Here is a 23,726-nt window from a genome sequence, read left to right on the forward strand (position 1 = left end):
TGAAGACCTAAAGGAGCTGACAAAGTGAGCCATGGGGATATCTAGGGGAAGAACATTCCAGGCAGAGGTACAATAAGTACAGAAGGTAGAAACATGGTAGGCTTGTCTCACTTCTCTAGTTTTCTTCCTGCGCACACTCACACACACACACACACACACACACACAGTATTCTTTGTCATAATTTCCGTTGATTTTCCTCAAAGCACTTTTACAATCTGTCATTATTCTGTTTAGTTCGATTGTGTGTCATACCCCCCTCCATCTGTGAGTATGACAGCAATGGCTATGTTCCCCATTATTCTCCAGTGCCTAGTACAGTGCCTGACTCATAGCAGTGGCTCGATACGTATATATTAGATGCACCAGACTTCAAGTGTGACCCTGTTGAAGGGTGGAAGCAACGGGTCTGACGCCCACCATCAGACCCTGGGACTCTTCCCCTCTTACCCGTAGTCTGGGACCCTGGGTGAGAAGCACTGCCTTGCCCTTCGTAAGGCTGAGGGTCATTTCTCCAGGGGCTGCACCAAGCCACATGGCAATGTAAGGCACAGTATGGAAAGGGGATGTCTGGGCCCTGAAGCCCATGAACCACCCCCGAGCCAGTAGGTGGCCTTGTGTCAGCCTAGCTGTATCTGTCATCCTGATGGTGTGAGATCTGGGAGCCTAAGATTTCGAATTGGTGGAGGTTAGCTTGTTTGTCTTTTCACAGTGGGTTTTCTTCCTCTTCCCTAGGTGGCAAACTGGAGTATTCAGAGCCTGGGCCTGTCTCTCTATGCAGACCGCCTGGTCGGCACCTACAGTGGAGGCAACAAGCGGAAACTCTCTACAGCCATCGCTCTGACGGGCTGCCCACCTCTGGTGCTGCTGGTGAGGGTTACCGGGACATGTGGGGACAGAGGGGCCCGAGGGCTTGAACCAAGAGCTGCACCTCTGTGGTTGGGCCAGCGGCTTTAGAAAACGCAGCCATCTGTTTTCGTCTAAACTGTTTCCTGTACTGCTTGCTTTGAGCAAATCAACCCAGTGTTTGGTTCACAACTCTTGGGGGAAACTGGAGTCACAACATATTCTCACTCTGAGCCCCTGGGAAGTCTCTTATGGGCCCACAGGCTCATAGAAGGGAAGTTCAGCCCCTCTGGTCAGAAATTACTGCTGGAGGAAGTCTGCTCAGGCTGCAAAGTGGGCAGAACACTGGCCTGGATCAGAGGCTCATGAGATTCTCCCTGGAGCTGCACCAGACCCAAGGCCCTTGTGCCCATGCAGTCGGGGGTTTTTGAGGGCAGGGGTCACAGGGCTGGGCAGTGACTCATACAAGTCACCTGGGCTATCTGTCTGCTTCCTTGCAAATTATGTGTAAGTTTGTTGGTTTTTTTAATTTTCAAGATAATTCTGCCATTGCCTTAATCAACCTTAACCCATTGATGGGCTGAAATGGGTCAATGGAGATGCATAATGTCTCTTTACTGTCCTGGTTGACCCCCTGCCTCCCCTACCCGAAGCCTGGATTCCTCAAGTCTTGCTCACTTTGGGGAGGGGGGAGCACTTTGTATATTGTCTGCCAGAGAGCAGAGCTGCTCAGAGGGAGTCAGCCAAGGAGGGTGCAGTAACCAGGAAAGGCTGGCTCCAAGCCCAGTTCCCTGCCCTCTCTGCCTCCCCACAGGATGAACCCACCACAGGCATGGACCCCCAGGCACGCCGCATGTTGTGGAACACCATTGTGAGCATCATCAGGGAAGGGAGAGCTGTGGTCCTCACATCCCACAGGCAAGAGATTCCTAGGGGCTGGGGTGGAAGAGGTGGGCAGACAGGAGCCCTCCCCCCTCCTTACTTCCTCTCTCCTACCCCACAGCATGGAAGAATGTGAGGCTCTGTGTACCCGACTGGCCATCATGGTAAAGGGCACCTTACAGTGTCTGGGCACCATTCAGCACCTCAAGTATAAGTAAGGATGGGCTGGGGGGTTGACTTTGTTACCTTCCTTGGTGGTGGTGGGGGGGTCAACTAGGCCCCGTGCTCTCTACTGACACTTGGGAGGGTCCTGTTGCCCTTACCCCATGGGCAGAGGCATGTGGCCTGGGCCTTGCTCCCCAGCGGCAGACAGAGAAAGCTGCTGTGCTGAAAGAAACTTCTCTATATTGGGCTAATTGCCTGTGGTTGAGGGTTCCCTGAGTCTCCAGATGGGGTTCTGATTGGGGCATATGCAGAGCCTGGCGGGGATGAGGGAGGGTCACTACCACTGTCTCATTATCCCCCCACTTATCCCAACAGATCCAGCACCAATGACCTAATAAGAGTCTATGACCAACATAGGGATGGTTAGGAGATCAAATAGCCTGAGGATCAGTTTTCTTTTCAGACATGTTTATGCTTTTGAGTTTGAGAAGTGACCATGTAGTATATGACAAACCAACAATGCTAAGTAATCTTCAGTAGGATTACCCTGTCCCCATAAATTGTAAACTGCTGTCAATAGTGCATTATTAATAATATTTTGTGTGCCAAAGCCAAAATTGATCAGTTAAAATAAGATTATTATAATAATGCCATGCTTCCTTGCATTCTGATATGCTTTATAAACTAGGAAGGGTAGATTTGTAGTTATTACTCATTTATTTAACAAACACTTTTTACGAGCCCAGAATATAAAGTCACTGTGCTAGTTGGTAGAAGGAACAGTACATAACCTTATCTAGGCTGAAATGCTTCATCTTGTTGTACCCGTGGGACTGTTGCCTAAGACACATCATCCTTTATATGCATCAGGGCAGATAAGTGACTGAGAGGAAGGTCTAGTAGATTAGCTGCATTTGGGTTATTTGACCTGTGATTTCTTGAGCAACTACAGCTTGGATGCTGGACAAATACCTAGGGGGGACGTCAGCTCAGCATATGAGGTCACCAGAGCCGTGTCATAGCTTCCTGGGTCCAACTGCAGGAGACATGTGTGGACTCCCTACTGCTTTCCCTCTCATCAGTATCCTCATGGTAGAGCAGGTGAGAGGGGAATATCTGCCATGTGGAGGGGCAGTCAGTTTTCCAGAGCTGAAAGGAAAGGTGTTTTATTGTAGAGGGGAGCAACCCTTGTTTGTTGGTCATGGAGGGAGCCTTGAAATAAATTCTAACTGACACAGTATATCCTGACATAAGATATAAGGAAGCCAGCTGGCCATGCACATACTCCCTGGTGGACCATTCTGTATTCACCTGTGGGTCACCTGGTGAGGGGAAGAGGGAAACGCTGATGGTCCCAACCCTAGTAGCTCCCATTTGTTCTGGAAGTTTCCACAGGGAAGTGCTGCCTCCCCAAGTCTTAGTGCCCTCCTAGGGAGCTCTTTGAAGGAGGAGGCAGCCTTTCCATTACTGAGTAAACACTAGTTCCAGAGGCCTTCGTGGGCGGGTTGTGATCTCCACAAGGGGCTAAAACCACCTTTGACTTCAGCAGGTAAATGGGAGGGAAAGGAGCGGGGAGCATCCATGCCTCCAGGAGTTGGACCCAGGAAGCTGTGACACAGGTCTGGTGACTCACTTCACCACACAGACGTTTGGACCTCTACAAACTAGTATCAAACTATTTTTTCCAGGAGCTGTCACGGATTTTCTCCTACTAGTTTTAAACATGCACACAGGGTCTATCATATGGGCCTTTCATCCTCAATATTTTTGGCAAATCTATTCCTTATTTTGGAATTGCCTCAGGCCCGGCTACTAACAGGCCCATGCCGTGCCACCCTGTGTGTCGCCTAGGTTTGGAGATGGCTACATTGTCACGATGAAAATCAAATCCCCGAAGGAAGACTTGCTTCCCAACCTGAATCTGGTGGAGCAGTTCTTCCAGGGGAACTTCCCGGGCAGCGTGCAGAGGGAGAGACACTACAACATGCTGCAGTTCCAGGTCTCCTCCTCCTCCCTGGCCAGCATCTTCCGGCTGCTCATCTCCCACAAGGACAGCCTGCTCATCGAGGAGTACTCCGTCACGCAGACCACGCTGGACCAGGCAGGTTGCCCGACAGGCACATGTGTGGAGGGGGGCTGTGTGCAGACTGGGCCGGAAGGCACGTGAGAGGGGGCACCACACGCCTGATTTTTAATGCTCTGGTTCCTCTGTCTGTTAGGGTAAAGCTTGGTAGACCCGAAATTGTCTTCTAACGATATTTTAGTCATCAGCAAATTTCCTTGACTACGTCATCCTTCCCCACTGCACTATGACTTTATTTCATCCTTCCTGGTTGGTGGTGGTGGCTTTTTTTTTCCTTTTCAAATCAATGTTAATTGATGCTTAATTTACAAGCAATCAAATGCACCCACTCAAAGTGTTCAATTCGGGGATTTTTGATAAGCCTGCATACCATGAATCAGAGTTTTTAATGTGATCACTTTTTTAAATTATTATGGCAAAGTATATATAACATAATTAGCCATTCTTAAGTGTACAATTCAGTGGCATTAAGTACAGTCACATTATTGTGAAATGGATCACCACCATCCATCTCCAGAAATTTTTCATCTTCCCAAACTGAAACTGTATATCCATTAGACAAGAATTCCCCATGAACCACTTCCCCCAGCCACCCTGGGCATGGGTGGCTGGGCTTGTGGGTGGGCCACCCTCCCGTCCTGCAGGACGCAGCTGCTCTAGGGGGGCTGTGCATTAGCTGTGGGAGAGAGACCGAAAGTGGGTGGGTGGATGGGTCGAGGAAACCATTTTTCTGGAAACATCTACCTACTCTTGCTCTCCTACTCTTGTCTCCAGGTATTTGTGAATTTTGCTAAACAGCAGGCTGAAATTCATGACCTCCCCTTGCACCCTCGTGCTGCTGGAGCCAGCCAACAAGCCAAGGTACTCCTGCCCCTCTTTCGTAGTCCGCTGTTTGAGGCAGATCCTCAGCTCTGGGACTGGTCCACTGAGCCTGAGGGGCCCCAAGGCCCAGATATGCCTCCCACGAGAGTGACCCCCATACCACATCCCCACCACTCCCCACCACTCCCCACCAGTTCTGTGCTGAGGGACTGTTCAGTCAGTGGTTGTGGAGGTTCCTTTTATAATCAAGAAGCTATCTGGGTGGTGTGGGAGAGCATTTTTGAAAAGAACTTTCCCATATGTTTTTGCTTATAGTGAAAAGACTTGGGTTTTAGAAATATGAAGCAGGGAAAATAGGAGAGAGTATTAAAATGTTTGGGTTGTTGAGATACTTGACATTTATGTTTTGGGTCAGGTGTTTGAGTTTCAAAGGAAAGAAATTAACTGGCACTCCATTTCAATGGTGGACATATTTGGTTAGAGCAAGATTATTGTCTGTTTTAGGAAGAGGGCTTGTTTTTCTGTATAAAAATATCAAGGGGCGCCTGGCTGGCTCAGTTGGTAGAGCATGCTACTCTTGATCTTTGGGTTGTAAGTTTAAGCCCTACACTGAGTGTAGGGATTACTTAAAAAATTAATTAATTAAAAAAATATCTCAAGATGGTGGAGGAAGAAGCAATAGAAAGTGTGTATCCTGGCCTATGATAACTCTTGGGATAGGTGCTTCCAGGATCCTGCCCTGGCATTGTGCTCCATGTAAGGAGCATGTCTACCCCATCCCAGTTCCCCAGAAAGAGAGAGAGAGCACTAGAAAAAGTACTGGAAGAGGCACTGGGATCCAAGTGCCTTGGCTTAAGCTGGGGAATTTTTTAAAAAAAATTTTTAAGTAGGCTCCATGCCCGATGTGGGGCTTGAATTCATGACCCTGAGATTGAGAGTTGCATGCTCTACTGACTGAACCAGCCAGGTGCCCCAAGCCTGGGATTTTAATGGGACAAATCAATTCAGCCATTCTGTCCAAACTTACCTGGAGAATAAAATCAAAGCATTTCTCCAATAGGCAAAGATGTGCAAAATCTTATTTCCTATAAAATTCTCATTCCTCCAACCAGTTTCTTTTTTTTTCTCAGTTTCAATGTTTCACCCCATTTTATTTTTTAAATAAGTTTGAAAGCTGTTAAGTATTTGACTTATATCATATTTTTTTATCCAATCAAAGAACTAAACACTTAGAGGCTTGTTTGCTGTCTTCTTAAAATTATATAACCTTACTTCTGGACTTACTCCCTAAGAAGTTTTAAGTGATCTCTCATCTGCATTTGATATTATTAAATCACCCAATTTCACATTTAGAAATTTCTTAACCAAAGAATTCAAAGGACAAGTTTTCAATTTCAACACATATAGCTATACATACCTTATGGTGATTTGTTCCAGAATAAAGTTATAATGATGGACTCTACTCCTAGATTCTAGATTACATCAGTGATATATAATAATATATGCTTTATTTATACTCAGGGTAGATACATATATTCTTCTAGTAAGTGTGGAAAAGATTAAAATAATCAGCTTGGAATAATGGAATTCAAATTCTGTTTTTGAAGCTTAAAGACACTGGAACTTTAGCCAAAAGTAGTAGATAAAATGATTGTGAATAGAATTTTTCAAAATGTAGAAAAAGTAAGCGTCCTGAAGCTATCTACTTCTGAAAAAAAGGCAGGCAGACTTTCGGCCAGTGCTAATTTGTCTTACTACATCAATTCAGATTTTATAAAAATTCTGTTGTCTCTTCAAGGGTGAGCATAAGTGGTAAATAGAATAGTGAAGCCTTCTTCAGGATACTGTTTACTCATGAATCACACCACATACTAGCTGCACTGCTTTGATAATGCAGAACCTAAAGCATCTTTTCCAGTTATCTTAGCAAAAGCTATCTTTCTCTATATATGGCAGTTGAGACTTGTTTTGTATAATTGCTCCTTAGTATAATCACATTTGAAAACTTTTAAATGTACTCTACTATTTTAAATATGTTCCTTTATAGCTGAACCTCCCACCAGTTTCTTAGTTGCAAACAAAACAAAACAAAACAAAACAAAAAACCCACAAATCTTACCACTGATTGAAACACTCCTTTCCAAAGCCATGCTTGCGATGAATTTTTCCCCTTCCTCTTGTCTAGTAGAGACCTGACAGCTTTGAAAGGTTAACCTTACCCCCATCACCCTAGAGGACCCAGAAATGCCTAAGTATAGGCATCTGTCTAGGGAATGGTAGTTCTGCTTAGATTTTCTAGCCACTCTTCCTCATTTATAAATCTTATACTTGGTGTTTACACCTGTAGAAAATTATTCTTTGAAAGCCACTTGCAGTTATGAATCCCTTTGATAACTCATTGGGTAGCAAAAGTGTTTCCTAGAACTACCAATGTTCTCCCCACCCCAACCTGGTATATTCTCTCTCAGAGAGCTAAAACCAGGTCATCTCTGGGCCAGGTAAGGGGTGCTGATGATCTGTGATCTGCAGCATTTAATTCCAAACTTTTCCCCCTTATTGGATGTGACCATTTTTCTATTTTGTTTGTCACATTTTAGTATACAAATGTTGTAATAGAAAACCTACTGCAACACATTTATTAAATTGGTATATTTTTATAATAAATTTTTTATTAAAACCCTGTGACTTAATGACATACTACCTTTACACAGGTTTGCAAAAATTCTCTTGTAAAACGTTGTATATAAATAAATGTCATGAAAAAATAGTAATTACATTCTTGTTTATATTATACCACTTTGAAACAATTTCCCTTAATGTCTCTTACAAACAAGAAGAAGGTTGTTTCTCTCAATAAGTCCTAGAAAACATTCACAACTTGCCTCCAAACACACGTGACAGCACAGCTTTAGGAAGTTCAGCAGGCTGGTGGCTTCCCAGCCTCACTTGTGAGTGAGGACCACCACCAGCATTTCATTATCTAGAGAGCAGTGTATCTGGTTATCAAGAATGCTTTGAATTCTTAAAGGACTTAGTACTGGAAAATATCCTTCCGGATGAGGTTTGTGGAATGTCACAATCTGTTTCATGGAAACAAGTGAGGGTCAAGGTTTCAATAGATAACTAGGTGATTGATGATCAGTCAACTTAGTAACGTCCTAAAGGGGCTTATAAATTAGTGACCATCACATGTGTTTTCCAGAAGCAGGAACAACTCAGATCAGTTTCTGACCCTTAGTCTTTTTTTTTTTTTTTTTTGTCTGCAATTTTATTTTTTTATTGAAGTGTAGTTGACATACAATATTATATTAGTTTCAAGTATACAACATAAATTGTGAAAATGTAGTGATTTGGCAATTATATACATTACCAAATGCTCACCATAGTCACCATACAATATTGTTACAATATTACTGACTATATTCCCTATGCTATACTTTTCCTCCCTATGACTTATTTATTTTACAGCTGGAAGTTTGTATCTCTTTATCTCCTTTACCCATTTCACTCACCCTCCCACCCCTCCCCTCTGTCAACCACCAGTTTATTCTCTGAATTTATGAGTCTGTTTCTGGCTTGTTTGTTTGTTTTGATTTTTAGATTCTGTGTATAAATGAAGTCACATGGTATTTGTCTTTCTGTCTGACTTATTTCTCTTAGCATAATACCCTCTAGGTCCATCCATGTTGTCATGAATGGCAGAATTTCATTCTTTTATGGCTGAATAATATTGCATTGTATATATGTGTCACATCTTTTTTTTTTTTAGTTTTTTTTATTTGAGTATAGTTGACACACAATATTACATTAGTTTCAACTGTACAATATAATGATTCAGCTTCTCTATATTTTATGCTGTGCTAACCACAATATACCACATCTTTATCCATTCATCTATCAGTGGACACTTGGGTTGCTTCCATATCTTGGCTATTGTAAATAATGCTGTAATAAACATAGGGATGCATGTATCCCTTTGAATTAGTGCTTTTGTTTTCTTTGGGTAAATACCCAGAAATAGAATTACTGGATCAAATGGTATTTCTGTTTTCCACAGTGTTTTCCAGAGTGGCGGCACCAATTTATATTCCCACCTGCAGCGCATGAGGGTTCCGTTTTCTCCACATTCTCATCAACACTTATTGTTTCTTGTCTTTTTGATACTACCCATTTTGACTAGTGTGAGGTGATATCTCATTGTGGGTTCGATTTGCATTTCCCTCATGATTAGTGATGTTGAGCATCTTTTCATGTGTCTGCTGGCCATTTCTTTGGAAAAATGTCTTAATTTATTTTAATTTATTATTATTATTATTATTATTTTTAAGTAGGCTCTGTGCCCATTGTGGAGCCCAATGCAGTGCTTAAATTCACAACACTGAGATCAAGACCTGAACTGAGACCAAGGGTTTGATGCTCAACCAACTGAGCCACCCAGGCACCCCCCACTGCCCATTTTTTAATTGGATTTTTTGTTTTTTTGGTGTTGAATCTGATCCTTATTCATTGTTAAAGAGTTTCCATGCATAATTTATAGCCTTATCAATTAGTTTCTGAAGTACCTGCAGCCTTACCTGGGATCTTTGCCCCACCTCAAGCATGTTCTTAGCTCTTAATACTAGATTAATCATCTCAAGAGCATGTGTGATTTTTAAGCTAGATAATTGATAAACCACATGTTGTCTAGATTTGGGCAGGCCTCCGTCTAACTCCCCTCCTTACTGACACTCCTCCCACCCCCCACAACTGGTATAGGAATTCAGCCTGTACCTTCTAACTGGAGACCATGTCTCTCCAGTTTGAAAGGTGTCCACTTCTTCCAGAGCTGGACATAATGCCTGAGCTTTGATCTGTAGCCTGCTGTCCTAAACCCTAGCTCCAATGTCTCCCACCTTTCCATCCCCCTGTCAGATTTTCATGCTTCCCAGGAGCCACCTTCGTGGGAACTATACAAAGGAGATTCTGTACCTCATGAATGACCTAAGTCATGACTTCTTGGCTTTTAAGACAGGAAGAGCATGGTAACGTTTTTAGGCTAAAAATCAAACCAAAACCTACCATGACAGCCTTTGGAAACCACACAGAGGGTGTAGATTCCCTCGAAGAGGCAAGCACATACACACAGATGGCCTGAGTTTTTATAACGTCTACACCATAGAGCCAGAGGAACCTGAGGGGTCATCTGGTCCAGCCTTTTCACAGACAAGGAAACAAGCATAGTCCATACCCTTGGTGATCTGACAGAATCACAGGATCCTCCCCTGAGCTTCCTTCAGCAATTGATTGACAGCTGTTTAACTTTTGAAATTTAAAAGCTGATGTGCCATCTCTTCACAAAACCAAGATGACAAGAGTCCATCTGATCTCCTTCCACAGGTCTGATCTCCACACTACTCATTCGCTCCAGCCAGAAAGAAACTCTGGGCAGCTGGAAAGGCAGGAGCCTTTGCCATATGGTCATCTGGTCGGACCCGCTCGGCAACAGAAACAAACCCATGCGGGCCATACCGCGAGCTCCGAAGGGGGCTCTTTCAGAGAGAAACCACGGCTGACTTCCTCACCTCAAACCCCTGATGATGAAACTGACCCAGCCAAACAAATGCAAAACCCTTCTTATCCAGCCCATCCTACTAGGAGCACTACTCCATATCACGCTCATTTTCAGTGGATCTTCTGGTGTGTGTGTGTGTGTGTGTGTGTGTGTGTGTGTTATTTTTAAGGAGAAAACAAAGTACAAATGTACTTATCACAGACCATTAGAATTCACTCATCTCCCTGGTGTGCCCCACATGGTACTTAGACACCCTTTGTGCGTGTGTAGTTTCCCATCACGGCGTGAGCCTCTGTGAGCATTATTGCCACAGAAGTGCTAGCCATGGCAAGATTCCGCAGCGCTGGGGCGGATGGGAGCGGACTGGTCTTGATGTCCCATGTCAAGTCTGCTTTGTAGGGTTTGAAGAAAACACCCAGCTGGCAACGCACGTAAACATTATCCATGGTCAGGGGGTATTAGCTGAATCTAGGTTTCATGTCTGTTTGCCCAGCTTATCTGAGTGCCTACCTCACAGGTATAATTAGGACAGGAGACAAAGAGGCAAGGGCAAGTGAGAGTGGCTGCTTGGTTGGACAGGAGATCCAACATGTCTCTGTAACTGTTGAGAGATGTCATACAGTGCCGTGCCATTTCCATGGTGCTGATGTGTGCATCTTCTGCAGGGATCTTAGGGGGGTAGTGGCTCACAGGACATCTAATTGTTTGCAGAAAAGCTCATGAAGGGGGCACCTGGGTGGCCCAGTCGTTAAGCGTCTGCCTTCGGCTCAGGTCATGGTCCCAGGGTCCTGGGATCGAGCCCCGCATCAGGCGCCCTGCTCCACGGGAAGCCTGCTTCTCCCTCTCCCACTCCCCCTGCTTGTGTTCCCTCTCTCACTGTGTCTCTCTCTGTCAAATAAATAAATAAATAATCTTAAAAAAAAAAAAGAAAGAAAAGCTCATGAAGAATCAGAACATAATCGTTTTAAACCAAACCATTTGGGGGGGGCACCTGTGTGGGGGAGGGGGGCATAAGCACTCATTTGTGGTGGGCTGTGGTGGTTTTAGGAAGGCATCCAGGACTGGGAAGAGTCAGGTATGGGGAAAATCCCACCCTGCCTGGGGGAGGGAAGCTCACTTTGGCTGTCTGTCTCTACTACACCTGAGCTCTCCATTGGCAATGTCTGTGTCTTTTTTGTCATTTTCCCCAGCTCCCGACACACAAGAAACACTCAACAATTACTTATCAAACTGAACACTATAAAAACCCAGCAAAGAAAAGTATATGGAAAAGAAGTAGGTCCAGGAAAATGATACCTCCAAAAGCTAAAGACAACAGCAAAGGGCAGGTAGAGCAACAGGGATGCTATGCTTTAAAAAAATACCAATCACAAAACATAAGCAGGAAAAAAAATCAAGGAAGAGGAGGCATGTCCACACTTCGTTTGGGTTTGAGGAGAATTCATGTTGGAAGTGTGGCTCAAATCTCCTGAGAATGTGTTACTCTATTGAAAGGTCTCCCAGTCTGGTTGAATAAGGGAGATTTACAAAGAAGAGGAAGAGAAAATGGAGAGTCAATTCAGAAAACAAGACCAGTCTGGAGATATTCCAGGAATATGACTTGTTGCCAGATCTTCTCAGGTTCCAATTCTCTGGGGAGCTCAAGATTTCGAAATAGTGGGAATCAAAAGCAGAATCTCTTTCAGAGTAAAAAACTCATAGAAAGCTTCATTTGTATCTGCTATTATGACTCTCCTAAAGAGACAGTAAGGGGAAAGTGGGGCAGATGACAAGGTTTGGGCTTGAAAGAAAGATTCTCTGTGACACCCTGGGTACTTGCCCCAGGACCAATAAGGACAGAGTTCTGTACCAGCAGTCCTGCAAAGCTTATGGAGAAGGGAAGAAGGTGTTCCCTAGACATATGACAGTGTCACATTGGTGGGACAGCTGTTTCAGGCACCAGAAAGAGACCACTGGGCCCAAGCTATGTGGGACTTGGTTTCCTCAATGTGGTAATTCAGTGCCTCAGCAGATCCTGAGATTAATAGTTTGTGACTCCTGATGTTCATAGGGCAATATTACTGTGACATTTTGTCCAAGGTTGTTGTCAAGTTGGGGAAAGCTTAAGTACTAGAAGTTTCAGATACATAGAACCACAGGTTTGTGGAACTGCAAAATACCTCAGCGCTCAAAAACTAAGCCCTTATCTAATTGTTGTGTTTTGTACTGTTTTATTGGAAAACGAAACCAAGTCCCAAAAAGATTAAATTACTTGGCTGGCCTTTCAGCCTTTCCCTCAGTCTCCACTCTGGTCCTTCTCCAGTTAGTTCACTCGCATGTCCAATGAGACATGCCCATCAGACCCATAACTCTGGAATTCCCTTCCCAAATGTTCTAAAGTCTGCTTGTAGGGCCTGTATGGGCCTCTTTCTGGGGTCATAGGTCCTTGACCATGTGGAACTCATGTCTATATGTGGCACATGAGGCCCCTTGGGAAAGCAGGAGAGGGAGGTGAGCCATGAGGCAGCTGGCTCTGTGCCAATGTAGCCCAGTGGGAAGCTCCATGGAAACCAAGAAGTTGGAATTTGAATCTACATCATCGTGAAGGTCATTATTTAGTAGTTTGTTAACTTCATTGATATTCTTAAAGAATTGAGACATATATGGCATGAGGACTCCCAAAAGGTGCTCTCCTCAGAGCCTTTCCCAAATCTCACCATGACACACACTCAGCTTTCTGGGCAGGTGCCTGGTATTAAGGTTCAGATGTATATGTCTTGTAGGGCTTTGCCTAAACTAGTCATCCTCTTGATCTTGTACATTTGTAACTTGCGTAAGGTATTACAGCTTACTGTCACCAACCATGGTCTTGGGGTCATGGCGAGTTTCAGGAAGCACATTTCATCTATAAGCACAGATAGCACGTGGTCAGAGAGCATTCGAGGCACCCAGTTTAGCAGTGGCGCTATGTTTGTTTTCCACCAGAGCCTGGTAATCTCTTTGGTCTCAAATGATACTGACTGCTGCCAGAGAAGCAAAGGGGTAACAGAGAAAAGAGAAAGGGTAACCTGAGGGCAGAAGAACAGAAAAAATTCACCGTTCCATTTTCTGGGAAGTAAGCTGCCGAGAAGACACTGCCTCCATCTTCATAGTGTTAACGTTCTCACACAGGGGGCAGCACACTTTCTGCAAAGAGAGTCAACATTTCCCACTTCGCAGGTCATACAGTCTCCGGTGGAAACCCTCGGCTTGGCCGCCGTGGCCCAGAAGCCAGCCGTAGACGGTACCTAACAGACTGGGTGAGGTTGGATTGGGCCCACAGGGAGTAAGCAGACTAGGATTAGAGGGACAGCAAAAGCAGCTCCGGATGCCATTTAGGGACCCCCAAACCACTTGTTGCCTTTCCCCTGTTATACAGTAGGGACTTTAACTCCAATTGAGCAAAGATAATGCTTAGGATGGAGAATGGGGATGATTTTCAAGCTAAGAAACTATCATTTTAGATCTCCAGTCCTGATGGATGCTCCAAAATACAAGATGATCCTTATTGATAACAACCGACAGCAGCCAGCCTACAGGAAAGTGTCACTGAATTTGGCTTTTTACCTGCTTCACATCCACTGTGTCTCTCATTCAATAAGATGTCGTACGGGCATAGCATCAGTTCCTGCCTAAAACAGTGTCTAAGGGCCCGGCTCCAAATATCCATGTTCGTTCCCTCAGCTGATGAAGAAACTCTATAGAAACAAAATAGCATGGTCAACAGATCGATTAATTTTTAAATTTGGGCTCTTGGGCAAAAATGTCAGAGAAGAACCAGGAAATCTGCATTTATTTTTAGTCCCCTCTTTGGAGAAAGTTTCCCTTTCTTGGGGTACCCAGTGCTATTTATCACTATAAAGATATAAGCCTTGAGAACTACAGAATGTTAAGCAATTATAAGGCAACTTTATACTTCTTTAAAATTGTAATGATCATCACTCACTGAGATTCTAACCTGATCTGTTTTCCCCCACTATAGGTATGACTTTTCTCCCCATCCTAAGGCTCAAAATCTCAGAGTCACCCTCCTCCTGCTCCTCCTTCACATTCTGCGTTTGGCCAGGTGCCAAGATGCAGCTTCCAGCGTCACTAGGTCGTTCCCAGCTGTCCCTCTTGTTTTGCTTTTATCACTGCCCTTTCTCCACTACCTTTACTACTTTTTGCCTGGGTGATGTTCCAGCTTCTAACTGGGTTGGCCTGTCTTCTCTCCCACCCATTGATTCTGTACTTTGCTTCCTAAAATTGAGCTCTTGAATTCTGTTCAGTAACCATTACTGAGCAGCTATTTTGAAACAGGCACTGTGCTAATTACTGGGAGACAAGGACAAAACTCCAGCACCACTCTGGTTGGGAAGCTGTCCCAGAAACAGATCGGGTCAATGCAGTAGGGAGAGAGTGCAATAGACTGAATGTTTATGTCCCCTCAAACTTCATATGATGAAATCCCCTAACCCCTAATGTGATAGTATTTGGAGGTGGTGGGGCCTTTGGGAGGTGATTAGGTCATGAAGGTAGAACCCTTATGAGTGAGATTAGTGCCCTTATAAAAGAGACCCTAGAGAGCCCCCCTACCCCTCCTGCCGTGTTACAGGGAAGCGACAGCAATCTGTGAACCAGGAAGTGGGTCTTCACCAGATACTGAATCTGCCAGCACCTTGATCTTGGACTTGTAGCCTCCAGAACTGTGAGAAATAAATTTCTGCTGTTGATAAGCTATCCAGTCTGTGGTATTCCATGGGAGCAGTCTGAATGGACTGAGATAGAGGGAAGAGGGAAAGGGAAGGAGAGAAAGAGAGAGAGAATATGAATGAATGCCTTAGAGGGGCCCAGAGAAAGCCCGTTCAATCCTGACAGGCAGAAAGTGGAAGGAATGGGGAAGTCTTCCCAAAAGGATCATTCACCTACTCAAGTTTTCAGATTCTCATAACCCAGAATACGGTTCAAAACACCTTGGCATTAATAGCCTTTCATTTGTCCCCAATTTACCCTTTCAGCTTTATTTCTTTTTTTTTTTTTTAAGATTTTATTTATTTGACAGAGAGAGAGACAGCGAGAGAGGGAACACAAGCAGGGGGAGTGGGAGAGGGAGAAGCAGGCTTCCCGCCAAACAGGGAGCCCGACGCGGGGCTCGATCCCAGCACCTTGAGATCATGACCTGAGCTGAAGGCAGATGCTTAACGACTGAGCCACCCAGATGCCCCTCAGTTTTATTTCTTGTCAGTCCCCATTATAATGTATAATCCAGCCAAACCAAATCCCTACAAGGTCTTCATTTTCCTATCTCCCTGTGTTTAATCATTCTCTTCCCTCCTAGTATCCAGATATAAGGAAATCCTATGATTCAATAAGATAAGACAAACAGCCCAAAAGAAAAATGAACAAGGAATATGAATAGGCACTTCACAGAAGAGGAAACTCAAATTGTCACTAAACATGAAAAGAGGCTTAATCTCACTAGTAATCAAAGAAATAGAAACCCAAATAACAGGATACTACTTCACACCTATCAGATTGGCAAAAATTAGAAAGTCAAATAATACTGCCTTAAGTCAGTTTGGGCTGCTGTAACAAAGTACCATAGACTGGGGAGCTTATGACCAACAGAAATGTACTTCTCACAGTTTCAGAGGCTGGAAGTCAAGGTGTCAACATGATCAGGCTCCGGTGAGAACCCCCTTCTGAGTTGCATTGTATCCTCACAGGCAGGAAGAGAGTGATCTAGCTTTCTAGCCTCCTCTTATAAGGGCACTCATCCCATTCATAAGGGCTCCGCCGTCACAACTTAATTACCTCCCAAAGACCCCCACCTCCTGAAACCATCCCATTGGAGATTAGATTTCAGTATATGAATGTTAAGGGAACACAAACATTCAGTCCATAAAAAATAGCAAATCTGGCAAGGTCATGGAGTTATGGGAACTCTCACTACTGGTGGGAGTGTGTGCTGGTGGTCCCCAAGGCCACCCCTGTGTTCAGAGATTGGCTAGGAGGACTTACAGGATTCAACGTATAGCTGTAGTCATGGGTAAGATTTATTACAGCAATGTAGTTTCCATTCTCTTCTTCTGTAATGACAGTCATGGCATGGTGTGTCGTTGCCCAGGTAATGACTGCATTCCTCAAGACTTGTAGTAATATGTGGTCTTGTCACTGAGGTCACTCTGACAGAATGAAGTGGAAGTGATCGTGTGCACCATTGGGACCATAGGGCCGCTCCATGCTCTCTTCCCCAATCTGCTGCCTGGACTTGATTTTGTACTAACCCAGCTTCAACCATGGAAACACACTCAAGGACTCGAGATGGTAGAGCTACAAGATAGAAGGACTCTGGGTTTAGAGAGTGTGTGTGTGTGTGTGTGTGTGTGTGTGTAAGGGGACAAGGAAGGGTTGGGGGGGGCAGAGCTGCCCAGCAATGCAGGACACACTCCTCCCAGATATGAGGTGGCCCAAATTAGTTTGCGTCTTGGTTATAGCAGCCTAGCTTGGTTGACTTAAGTAATGTGATAAAAATACCATTTTTGACTCACTGAACAGCCCAAAATGAGCTCTTCTAGACTCCAGCCAAGAAGCCAATGCTGTAACAGGCCCCCAGGCCCTGTGCATTGGCAGCAAGAGGCCCTGGATCAACTGCAAAGGAGTGTTTGCCTTACAGGGGAAGTAAACTGTGCTCTCCATCCCAAGTGGGGAAGCTTGGTCTCCCTCCAAAGAAACTCAAGCAGTTGCTTGAGTTTGCTCCCAACAGAGCAAGCCAGGAAACCCCAGCTTAGAAGCACAGATGTCCTCAGGAGAACCCAGAACCCTTCCTGCAAGCCTGGAGTCGGCTGCCGGGAGCTCAGCAGCCAGCTCCACACTAACCATTTGGAACTTTTTCTCTAGGGGACACAGGAAGCAAGATCATTGGACCCGAAAACCAGCTGGGCTGTGTCAGATGGACCAGGGAGAAGAGATTGTTTATCAAGCAGGATTGAAATTCCATAGGATTATCTTGTTCCAAACAAGGCTACAAACAGCCCCCAAGGCATGTGAGCCCCAAATCCAACCAGCTACTCACCAGATAGCATCTAGGGATCAAGGATCAGTGGGTTACATAACACACGCACACCCCACATTTTTCTTTGACAACAGACCTTGGCTTTTATAACCACATTCTACTTGAATTTGTGCAGGAGTGTTTTTATTTTTAATGACTACAAATAATGAATGTCTATTTTTGATGTTCTATTAAAAATAGGCCAGCTATCTGAAGGTGTTCAGGCAGAAGGAAACTAGGGTATCTGAGCCTGGACCTTGCAGAAAGGAATGTGGAATTTGCCCAAAGATGCAGCCGTGAAGATATTTTCAATGATTCGCATTTTCAGCAATTTTCAGCCTGTCCCTAAGGAACAGCCTGGACTCTTCATTAGAGCCAGTAAAAAAGAGAAGATTAAAGGAACTTGCCCAAGGCCAGAGGGAGACTCAATGTCAGAGCCAGAATCAGGCTCAAGTCTTGACGGCCCCTATCCTGTCTTCAGCCCACGCTCACACCTTCTGCCCTTTTAATTAAAAAGAAAAGCAGAGAAACAGATGGTTATCAAGCAAAGGCCAAAACTGCATGTGGATGCTTGTCAGACCCTCTGCTCAAAAAACATAATATTTCTATAATTACCCGAAATTGCTGGACGGAAGGAAAGAAGGAAGGGGATATGTCTCGGTGCCTAAAACACTAATGAGAAGCAGAGCCTGGGATTGGACAGTAGACGGGGAAGAGACAGGATTGGAAACAGTGCTGTAACTGTGAGCAGAGAGACCAGGTGGCTGAGGCCATGCACAGAGCGGGGCAGGGAGCCTCAGGCCCAGGACAGAAGCTGGGGCACGCGGGGACAGTAGTGCCTCGGGACACTCCCCAACAGCACGGTTCCATGGCAAATCCGATGAGCAAACCTTGTTTCGTTCAACTCTGTGATGAGGTGAAAAGCCTGGCAGATACTGGCCAAGCTGGAAAGGAAGAGACAAAAATTTAAGCAAGCTCAAGAGCATAAGTGGGGAGACGCTTGGAATAAACCCTCTGGAGCTGACATGCGCCGGGGCTCGGGGAACAGACCCCATCTACACGGGGAGGCTGCACGGGAGCTTCCTGTCAGGCTGCCGCTGAAAAGGGCAGGCGGAGGGGAAGCAGGGGGTGGGTGTTTAGGAACCCGCATCTCATCTCAGAGACACCTGCAAAAGGAAAAAGGCTTACCGCTCTAAGAGTGTCCAGAAAGTTTCAAACATGCAAACGCACAGGCCTACCATTCTGTGATCTGACTTCATGTGGGGCACAAGAGATAAAGATTTATGTGTAGCCAGAGCAGAAAGACGGATGGTGGTCTCTTTTAAAACCACACAAGCCGTGGTCAGTAGCAGAGTCCGAGAAGGGAGGCTGGAACCGGAAGGCTTGCTTCCTCTCCCTGCTCTCAGCTACGTGAGGTCACAAGACAAATCGGCAGTGTGCACCCCAGAAGAGGGCCCTCACCAGAACCCCACCCTGCTGGCACCCTCCTCTGAAACTTCCAGCCTCCAGAACCATGAGAAATACATTTCTGTTGTTTATTTAAAAAGGGAGGGTGGGAGCTTAAGAATGTTGTCAAGGGGTTTTTTGATGCCAGGCCCAGATGCCCATCCACCCATGGGTGCCATGTTCCCATGAACCACACACAGGGCCCACACCTAGTCTTCAGTGGACTGCCCAAAACAAGCCCTCATTGTCAAACCTCATCACAAAAAGCCTGCCACGCTGTCCCCAGAGCTCCTGGAGGGTAGAGCTAGCCCCACCTTTTCCAAACTTCTCACAGCTCTTGGCCCAGTTTTTATCTGGTTCCTGACTTTTTTTTCTCTTCTAAGATTTTATTGCCGCCTTCGGGACTTGGTGACGTTACTTGTTCTTAGGAGTACCAACCCTTGGTATGCCTGCCAATGCTGACCCAGACCTCTGACTCCTTTCTCCTTGATAGCCTGGGGTAAGGGTTTCAGCCTCTGGGTTCCTGACTCCCACCTATAGCCTACCCCACCCCCACCCCAGTACCCTAGCAGTCCAAGCCCAGACCTGTGAGCGTGGTTTTGCATAGTTAGGACCACATAGTTAGGAGGTGATTGCACCACCATTTGTAATTTGTTGTATATATTATGCTAACAATCTCTACTAAAGTGCACATGGTTAATCTTACGGCCTTAGTTTCTTCTGCATTAATCCCTTTGTTGTCCTTAAGAGAATTTAAATACCACTGCTACTATTTGAGTTCTGTAAGATGTACTCAACACCGTAGGCCCAAGTCTCTGGTGCCTCTAACTTGAAAACCTGATTCATTTGCAACTGTTTCTGAGCCTCCACTAAGGGCCAGGAAGTATAGTGGCAAACCAGGGGCAAGACCTGGCCTCCATCATCATGGAGCTCATAGTCCAATGCAGAGAAAAACAAGAACCCAAATGGTTATGAGTCAGTGTAAGCACCACTAAGAGGTAAGTAGAGGAGGCATGCCTAACCCCAAGGAGACATGACTGAGTACATTGTTAAAAGGAATAAAAGAATAACAAAGGAAAGGGAAGGGGGGGAATGGGAGAGAGCATGTTCGAAGCAGTGGGAGCAATATGGGGGTGAGAGACCCTAATTCTCAGCAATGCATCAATTTGGCTAGAAGCAGGGAATCTAGGTGGGCAGGTGCTTCCAGGGAGATGAGAACATAGAGACATTCTGGTGGGTCTTGTACTCCAGGCTAAGCAGTTTGGACTTTATCCTGTAATGTACTGTGGTTCTTAAACTTTAATGTATGTAAGAATCTGTGGGGGAGGGGCACCTGGGTGGCTCAGTCGGTTGGGCGTCTGCCTTCGGCTCAGGTCATGGTCCTGGGGTCGAGCCCCGTGTTAGGCTCCCTGCTTGATGGAAAGTCTGCTTCTCTCTCTCCCTCTGCTCCTTCCCCCACGCCCCCTCATGCTCTGTCTCACTCTCTCTCAAATAAATAAAGAAAATATTTTTTAAAAGAAAAAGAAAAAATCTGTGGGAGAGTTTGTTTTAACTGTGGTTTAGCTGTGGTTCCTGAACACTGCACACAGAAATTCAGATTCAGCAGGCCAGGGAGTGGACCCAGGAATCTGCATGATAATAATCACTCCCTGTGCTGGGGGAGTTTGTTGAAGAGGATGATTGGACAACACTTTTCTAAATACAGCTGTAGGAGATGTAGAGCCATAGAGAGGTGGCGTGATCAGATCTGTTTCAGAAAAGTCACTCTGGCAGAAAGTACCCCATCCGTGCTCACTCAGCAAAGCCCCCTAATCCTTTGATAATCCCCCAGTAACCTCCTGCTGCCCATGGGTTGTAGAGCTCTGAGTTGGCTCTGAAAGAAACAGACTCCTGACAAGAGAGGCCTCTGGGCCCGTCATGCCTGACTACTCCTGGACTGTTTTCCTTGTGACATTTGTAGCCTCAAGCCCAGGCAACGAGGAGTGCTGGCTGTGAAAACAGGAAAACCTTGGGGCCCCAGGTCCACTGAGGGACTTCTGGGTTCTAGAGAATACAGGCTCTGCTGGGGGCTGGGGCCTGGAATAGATCCATGTCTAGTTTACTCGGGGCTCCAGGAGCTCTGGACAGGACAGAACCTGTGCTCATTTGGTTAACAAAGGCCTAGGGGGAATTGGGTGCAGGCCAGGTCAGCTATTTACCTGAAATGCCAATTATATCATTCCAGAGAATGGAACCCACCGTGATTCATGTAGCCTCGTTTCCTGCAGCCAGTGGTGATGAACGCAATGATAAATAATTTGTGGTGGCTAAACAATGACATTCCAACCAAGAACCTGCCCACTCGCTCCTTGGAACTGCCTAATCAATGGAGCTCGATTTCTGCACAAATTGCCTTCTCATTATCTGGTGATTCGGAGCCTGGTAAGAAACCCAAGCCGACTGAAGCTGGCTGACAGCATGGAGGGCTAGGTAATGTTCCCATTACCTCGGTGCTCACTGCCCCCGCACAGCCCGGGATGAGCCGTCCGAGCCCAGCACCAGTCCCATCTTCCTTGCCTCTCCCCCTGAGTTGCATAATGCTGTAGCCAGCAACACTTCCTTTCATATTCTACCATCTCAGAGGGCAAGAACCATAAGTCTCAGGCTTCTTTTTTCTGACTCCCTGCACCAAGAGCAGCCACTCAGAGGAGCAGGTCTGAAACAACCACGAGGCCTCTGTCTGGGCCCATGTTCAGCCCCTGAGCCAATGTCCTAACAGCTCAGCTCCGCAGCCACCCAGTCACCAGCCTCTAGACCAAGACAACTGTTTCCTGAACACTCCCTAGATTTTTTTTTTTTTTTTTTTGGCTTACGCTTAACTGGACTGCCCCATCACTAGTTGAATCCTGACTGGCATTTGCTGAGACTAACTAAGCCTCATTGATACTCTGGTGGAAAGCCATTGAGGATCTAGAGAAGAAAACGGAAAAATAATCACGTTCAGTGGCTTTAAACAGGCAGTAGGAGATGATTCTGTTTAAAGCAGCTACAAGTTACCTAACTCAAATATTTTGGCTTTCTGTGTCAACTTGTCTGTCAGTTTCCAGGCCATAAACACTTAAACATCATTTGCATGTGATCTAATGACATTTGTGAGTGTGTAGTCAATACCTAAAAAATCTAAGAAACATCAACCTGCTATCATCAATCAAAGGTAAGTTTCACTACAGGTATCAAAAATATTTATCATTAACAATGAGTCTGCAGAGTCAAGCGTTTGTAATCGACTTTCAATACCATGATTAAAGCTTGAAGAGATAGCTATCAAAGACACTATTCTACTCTAAAGAACTAAAGGACTAATGTCATTACAGTTCATTAATGTGAGTAATTGAGTGGTTGGCCTTAGTGGGACCTGGTCAAGTATCCTGTGTCCTGGTACAGAGGCCAAGAGGTCAGGACAATCCAGTGATCATCGTTTCTCTGCTGTCTTGTGATGCCTGGGGACGGGGGTTTGTGACTCACCCAAATGGTGGGCACTGTCACCACCCACTGTGATCTGGAATAAAGACACCTGAAACCTCAAGAGAACTTTAAGATTTAGGATTCAGGAATTCCTTTATTTTAATTAAAATAAACCTTTAAGTAGTCTTCAGAATGCAGTCTTCAAATGCAGTCTTTTATAGCTATTTTGCCAAAAGTAAGGACATATATGTCAGATACTTTCACATACACAAAATTCATTCCATGTCATTTAATTCTAGATATTATTATCCCAACTTTTATTAAGAGGACTGACCGGAGGCTGAGAGACTCAAGATCATATAACTGGTAAGTCGCAGAGTTGGGATTCACCCAGATCCGTCTGCCCCAATTCCCATATTCTTTCTGCTACACTTTCTATCACACCATGCCTACGATACCTAGGTCTCCTCCTTTATCCAGAAGATGCAGTTGTTTCTCGATCTTATGGTCAAGAGTTTCCAGCTGGTGTAAACCAAAATTACAAAAAACCCTCTACATACCGGTTATATGTGTCCTACTGGTCTAGGATGTCCCTAGGGTACTTATACCAGGGCCATTAAGGGCAGAGCCAAAGGTCAGGGGACCCCCCTGCCACACCTCTAGCCTTCCCAAGCGCCCTCAGCTCAGGGACACTACTCAGAAGCACAGGACAAGCTTTCAGACACCCAATGACAAAAGTGAGTTTCAGGAGATCAGTATTTGCTTGTGCACACAAACAGCTGTGCTGCCCTTCATCTTCACAGCCATATACAAGGCTTTATGTGCCCCTGGCTGCTTCCTCTTAGAGACTGTGTTATCAGACAGGTTGGGCTGAGTCCTTCCCATTTCAAATTGTCCTCTCCGCTCATAAACTCCAATTGCCCCAAACTGTAATAATTGTATGGCAAAGACTGTGACCCCTTAACTGCCTCCCACCCCCACCCCATGGCAGACGGAGAAGGCTGAAGAGGCATAATAGGAATGACAGCAACACTAACATTTGTCAAGTTCCCATTATGAGCCAGAAGCTTTCAAAATAATCCTGTGAAGTAGTTATTCTAACCCTGCTTTACCCAGACTCTGGGAGATTGAATTATCTACCAAGCTCATAGAGCGAATGAGAGGCAGGGCTAAGATTTGAACATAAGTCTGTCTCTCTTAACACCCATAGGCTTAGAGGGATGTGTCCAGGGCTGTGTTTTGCTGCATGTGGGGGCAAGCTGAAGAATCTCTGTCGACCATGAGGACTGTGTTTCAGAGGGGGCCAGGACTGTCCTGCCCACAATGTCTGGCTCTACCCTGATGGGGTGGGCATGAGTTCTGAGCTGCTCTGAGACCCTAAGATCCTTGATGCCTCCTGGCTAACCTCATCAATGAGGGTACCTTATTCTATTTCTTT

General features: G+C 45.3%; 1 protein-coding gene across 1 annotated transcript in view; it reads left to right on the forward strand.

Moving 5' to 3' along the window:
• ABCA4 (ATP binding cassette subfamily A member 4) overlaps positions 1-10,542 on the forward strand; it is a 132,682-nt gene extending 122,140 nt beyond the window's left edge. Inside the window, exons 45-50 of the mRNA XM_032423312.1 lie at positions 734-868; positions 1,659-1,762; positions 1,848-1,940; positions 3,743-3,992; positions 4,749-4,835; positions 10,173-10,542. Of these exons, the coding sequence (XP_032279203.1) occupies positions 734-868; positions 1,659-1,762; positions 1,848-1,940; positions 3,743-3,992; positions 4,749-4,835; positions 10,173-10,178 (675 nt within the window). The 3' untranslated portion in view covers positions 10,179-10,542. The remainder of the gene's footprint in view (positions 1-733; positions 869-1,658; positions 1,763-1,847; positions 1,941-3,742; positions 3,993-4,748; positions 4,836-10,172) is intronic.
• Positions 10,543-23,726: the final 13,184 nt, after the last annotated feature.

This window comes from Phoca vitulina, unplaced genomic scaffold (assembly GCF_004348235.1).
Source record: "Phoca vitulina isolate PV1807 unplaced genomic scaffold, GSC_HSeal_1.0 scaffold2, whole genome shotgun sequence".
Lineage (NCBI taxonomy): Eukaryota > Metazoa > Chordata > Mammalia > Carnivora > Phocidae > Phoca > Phoca vitulina.